We start from the raw sequence: 6000 nt of genomic DNA, 5'->3' as shown, positions 1-6000 counted from the left end.
ACTGTGAGAGGATTTACAGCAGACAGCATCAGGTTTGACTGGAACTATTGAAAACTTGCTTCCAACAGTGAGGCTGCAGAAACATGAGTATTTATATATTTCCTATTAATGTTGAGCAGCCAATCTCATCTGTTCCTGTCCTGGGATGGAGGTGGGTGGGGAAGGGGGTTTGCTCTTCCTCCTCCTCCTCCTCTGTCCCACCATGTGTTCAGCTGGAGGAAAGGGCAGAGTCACGTCACGCAGGGCTGGTCCTGCGTTTATTAGCCAGAGGAGCCAAGTCGGTGCCAGGGTGCGAGAGCGTCACACTGCAGCTCTGTCCGGCAGCAGCTGCAGAGGCGATGTCCTGCTAATTTCACCAAAACTTTCTAGGAACTCAGTCAACAGAAAACCACTGACTGACTGACAAAAGTGTCGCAACTCGCCTCACTCCTGCTGTAATGAAACTTTGAGTAACAGAGACACAGTCTGCACATCCACTTTGATAAGTTTTGAATGAGCCGGGTCAGGCTTGAGTTTTTCCTTTCCCGATTTTTGTCCTTTGCTTTCATTTGACGCTGGGATAAAGCTTTTTCTTTCTCATTACCACCCGTGATGGCTGTCCTGTCACTAGCGTTTCTACTTGTAGGATTTGCATTGACTTCAGCTGACAAGGTAAGTGTGTCTGCCGCTTCACAGTTGCATCATTTCACACTCGTTTGCGCAATTTTTGCCTCTGAAACCGAGCTCGTTGATATTAAACCACTCCATGTGCGCACACTGCGCCTTCTGTGCGGCGCCTGTTGACACCGCACACGCATGACTTCAGCCTGTTATATAAGACATGTACAACAGGGGCATTTTGGTGAAAGCCTGTGGTAACCCTCAGCAGGGCGGTAGTGTTGCTGCTGCTGGACACTCAGACTCAGATTGTGATTTCCTTTCTGCTTTGTGCCGCATTTAACGACCTCTCTTTCTTTTCCTCCCACAGGCTGGTGCAGTAGATCGAGAGGGTAAGTCCTGTCTATTCTTTGCTCATCTTGTTAATAATTATTAGGAGTAAGCTGTGAGGAAGTGGAGGAGAGATTTTCCTCTGGAGAAACGCAGGAGGACAACTTGGTGCAGTGAGATCAAAGTGGGAGGGGAGTTAGTGTGTGAGGAGCTGTGTAACACACCCCCACTACCACCACCACCACCATTCCCCCTACAGACACACACACACACACACACACACACTTATATTACATGAGTGAACCTCTTCAGGGGCTTTGTTATACAGGAAAGAAAATTCCACCTCTAAATCCTGCACATCTGTTATTCATTCTGAGGTTAAGAAACAAGTGAGCTGCAACAGTGTCCACGTAGGATCCTTTTACCCCCGCCTTTATCTGCTGAACACCTCAAAGGCCCCTCACTCAGCAAGATGACAGTTGGCAGTCGAGCAGCGTCAGGCTGTGGGTGAGAGTCTGTGGTCTAGTCTGCCACTGCTGGCCCTTATCAGCTGTGTAAAGCAGTTCTTTCACCCTTTCAGTGGGGTTTCCTTTTTATTTTTCACCTCTCTCTTCAGTGGACCTCCTCCAAGAACCACTCCTAGGAACAGATCCGTTCTTTAGTGACACATGAGTGATTTTAAGGTAATTATAAACATAAAAGGGGGTGCCCAACCAATGCTCCTTGAGGGCCACTGCCTTGCACACCTGAGCCAGGTAAACAACAGTGGGTAGGTGGAAAACAAGCAGGACGATAGCGAGCATGGGTAGTTACTGTGCTCTGGTCCCAGTCAGTGGATGTACTGGTGAATATGTTAGTCTCCGTTATCGGTTAGGTTTCAAACTAAATTGCATCAGTGAGGGGTTTTCTGTTGCACTGGAGTCCGTGACATTTCATTTCCCAGTATGTGTGTTACACATGCATGTATGTGTGGAACTGACAGTAACTCTGAACCTGATCATAGAGATAAAGTAAAAACAGGCGTGAAGTATGTTCGTCTGCAGAGCAGTGTCAGGGCTCTTGAGACAGATTTCTCTGAACCCCGGTGGAGGGATCAGCTCCGTTCTCCTAAAAGATCTGATCTTTTGATGAAGGTGATGATGAGTTGGGTAACATGTTACTCCAGAATATCTTTGTGAGTGGAGAGGTGGTGACTATGAAGGATGTCACATGACTCACATCATATTTGTACTCATCAAAACCAAAACCATTTGTCCTTCATGCTCTGCTCTATATGCAGCAGGTACAGACTTCAGTTCCAGCAGATTTTTTCTTTAATGTGTTGCTTGTTAACATCTTGAAGCACCAAGTTCAGACCAACTTTAAGTTCAGAAGGTTTTACAGAGAAAATCATTTCAATTCAGCCTTAAAACACCTAGAAGTAATATTCTTTGCTTCTTCTACCCCCAGTTTTTCTTTTTTACTGTGGAAAATGGCTGAACACAGATAGAGCTGTTTGTTTGATAAAATCTATTTAAAAACCCTTCAAGCAATGTCAAGATTTGGCTGTAAACCCTGACAAGCAAAGAACAGGAGCATCTTTGGAGAGCTGCCATTTTGCACCATTGTTCACCAATCATGCAGATGGACCATCGAGGAAGAGAAATCAATTGTAATCATCCTCTCAGCAGCTCTACTCGCAATCGGGCATTTGCTTTTACGTTTCTACCTGGATCTGTAAATTAAACAGAAATTTCTCTGACGAACAAGGGAATATTTTGAACTGTTGACCCTGGTGCAGATAAATCGATCGACAGTACTTCACTCCTGTTACCTGTATCTGATGCCAGTGTCTCTTCTGAAGATGCATGTTGTGCTGCAACAGTCATCAGGATACTTCAGGCAGAAAGGATGGATGCCAAGCATCTCAAAAGCCTGAAGCCATTTCATTTAAAAATGCAGTTCCCACAGTAACTTGTAAACTTTATTTTATTTGTACTTTCATTGAATTATTCTCCCAGTAATTTACATTTCAGTATGCTGTCTGACATTCTCACAGCCATGTTTAAATTGGTCTCACAGGGAAATTTAATTCTCCACAAATCAACCAATGTTCTGAATGTGTGATTTCTAGAGAACCACTTCTTTTGCCATTTCACTGGGACAGAATTCATCACTTTAAATAACCTCAGAGAAACCGGCATACTGAAAGTGCATCCAGAAATGACAGTGAGGCAGTAAAGTGGCCTATTTTTTGATAGAAGCTGTGTGATGGTAGGACTTGGGTGGATGACCTTTCTGAATAATCTAATGGGTAGCCTTTAAGTGCTGTCTGCATCTTGCTATTCAGTGAATGAGAGATATATGTCGTCTTTCGCTCACAATTGTGGGTAATTTTGTTCGACCATTAAAATGTGACATGTAACATTTTTAGGTTTTAAGCTTGTCAGTTTCTACAGATGGAAAATAAGCTTTTATTATATTTTTTTAAACAAAAAATAAGTGAGCTCCAGTTAATGGTTCACTATTTCCAGCTCAATTCTTACAATGTCCCCCAGGAGCACATCCTCCACAAGCCCTTATTGTCTGTTCTAAGTAAATGTTCCTTTAAATGTCAGGCTCTCTGAAAATTGCCAGATTTAATTTGCTCAATACTTTAATCAACAACATTGCAAATTAATTTAAGGCATTTCTCTAAAAATACTTTAATTCCAATTCATTCGCTAGAGCTGATGTAAACCTAGATTAGTAGGTTGTAAAAGAAGAAAACACCGGTTCTACATAAACACATTGTTAACTGTCAAAGACACAACAGGTGTGGTTAACATGAAAAATTGACTTTTTTTTTTTTTTGTCAAAATGTGAAGTCGCAGACTCGATGCACCAATGAGCAGGAGTTTAATCAAAATGTGCAGAGCAAGATGAGAGTTGTGAGGTTGTCTGGTCACTGAAGTCTACCTGCACAGACATGATGAATCAAATGAGATGCTCACTGATAATTTACTTACGATAAAATAATATAATTAAATAACAATATGTAATGACAATGTGAAAATAATGTGACAGTGTGAATGGTGTTCCCTACAGTACAGTTTAGACAGCTATCACCTCAGTGTGCAGTTGTCCTCGGCTTTACACAGTGTGTCGACAGACATTTGTGCAGGTGGTCCAGTTGGAGTAACACATTTGTCTTTAAAGCTAACTCAACCACAAAACTCAGCAATGTTTTTGCAGCACTTCCCATTTTTGCTGCATCTTTTTTTTTAACTAAAACGCTCTACAAACCACTTAGCAGACAATCACACACAGTGAGCGACTATAGCAGGTGAACAAAGTGGAGCATTTAGTGCTGAAGAGCCAGATATTGTCCTTAGGACAGATGTTGCTCTGTAACAGCTGGATGTGCGAATAAGCAACCCAAAACAAATTGAGCCAATTCAGCTTAAACATTGACAATATGTCATTGTTGTTTTTACTGCCCCCAATTGGCACAATAAAACAAAAATCAATTGCATAGGTGTGATTTTGATGTTGTGATTGATTTGTGGACACCTGTGTTTACCTTAATAGCAGCAGCAAACACTGGTGTGTCTGTGTACTGTGACTCACGCCTGCAGTTTGCTGGTTTCTGGAGTTTTGAAAGGTTCTTTGTCTTTATTTGTGATAATCAAAGTGATCAATCTGCATGCATCTCTCATAATTTATTTTATCTGTGTCACCATCAGAGTGGCATGTTCCTTTTAAACAGCTTGTCATCACATGTTCATACTGTGCACTGTATGATTTGTAAAGCATGTCATTTCCTCAGACATGTAATTTAAGTTACACCATTGACACCTGTTTGAGGGTCCTCTAGTCAAAAGTGATGAGTAAATTACAAGGTTTTGCTATTCATGAAACATTTTTTTCCAACCAAAAAATATTTGAATGTGTCTGCGATTGCACACGTTTGGAAAAGCAAATCAACCCCGGGTGGAAATTTCTTTTAAACTGAGCACACAGATTTCCACAAATGAATCAATGAACCAGGGCCTGACAGGTCATATAGATTATCATCCAGTTTAGGATCCGTATCCTAGATCTTTGCTTTGGGCATGTTATAAGCAACAACAGCACATCTAAAATGTCTGGCAGGAAGTTTTACTTCTTCTGCTCTCTGACTGAAAGACTTCAGTCTACTGTTAAATTGGCAGGTCTAGAAGCATCATGGCTTAAAAGAGACAGTGGCATAAGTTGTTATGAAATTGTAGCTGTGCTCATCTGTAATGGGTAAAAAAGCTGTGTACAGAATGATGACAACCAAAAAAATTACAGCCTATTGAGTCATGCAGTGGCTCAGGCAACAAAACAGCAGATTGTCAGTCAAGTCTGGTCTAATGTTCACTGTAGCTGCCACTCAAATGTTAATCTACTTGGTTGGTTTTATTTTTTTCTTCTTTTGTGGTGATAATTATAATGGTAAGAATAAGAAGTGAAGTAAATAAGTCCTAAAGGCCCAGGGAAGACCAGATGTTTTGTGATGTTCTGTCATAGATATAAATAATGAATCATGATGTTGTTTGACAGATCAGCTGAGGAGCCGGCTGAAGGAATATGGCCTGGTCACTCCCTTCAGCACCGACTCTCATGGACACTACCTGTCACACCTGCTCTCAGCCACTCACAAGCAACGCGTCAAGAGGGAGGTGTTTTCTTCGGGTGAATCTGAGCAGAAACTTTTCTTCAACATCACCGCCTTCGGGAAGGAGTTCCACCTCCGCCTGCATCCAAACAACAGGCTGGTGGCACCGGGTGCAGCGGTAGAGTGGCACGATGAGGTCCAGGGCTTCGGGGACGTCACCGTCAGCAGAGGTGATGATACCACTGTGGACGTCAACCAGACCGATTCCAGCGGGACAGAGAGGATACTTCGGCGTGAGCTGCTTAAGACGGACTGCACCTTTATTGGCGACATCACTGACGTCCCCGGGGCTTCAGTTGCCATTAACAACTGTGATGGACTGGTAAGTCCTCCTCGGCTATAAAGCTCCTCATTCCTCCAGCCCCCCAGCCCCTTTATTTCCTTTACAAAAGTGACATGACCTTATCAAGTGA

General features: G+C 42.6%; 1 protein-coding gene across 1 annotated transcript in view; it reads left to right on the top strand.

The window, feature by feature from the left end:
- The first annotated feature begins 283 nt into the window (after positions 1-283).
- The window catches only part of adamts3 (ADAM metallopeptidase with thrombospondin type 1 motif, 3), a 98121-nt gene continuing 92404 nt past the window's right edge, over positions 284-6000 (top strand). Inside the window, exons 1-3 of the mRNA XM_026321908.1 lie at positions 284-651; positions 968-989; positions 5473-5909. Coding sequence (XP_026177693.1) covers positions 592-651; positions 968-989; positions 5473-5909 — 519 coding nt within the window. The 5' untranslated portion in view covers positions 284-591. The remainder of the gene's footprint in view (positions 652-967; positions 990-5472; positions 5910-6000) is intronic.

Source organism: Mastacembelus armatus, chromosome 9 (assembly GCF_900324485.2).
Source record: "Mastacembelus armatus chromosome 9, fMasArm1.2, whole genome shotgun sequence".
Taxonomy (NCBI): Eukaryota; Metazoa; Chordata; class Actinopteri; order Synbranchiformes; family Mastacembelidae; genus Mastacembelus; species Mastacembelus armatus.
Note: the sequence above shows the minus strand (reverse complement) of the source record. Positions and strands in the feature narration are given on the sequence as shown.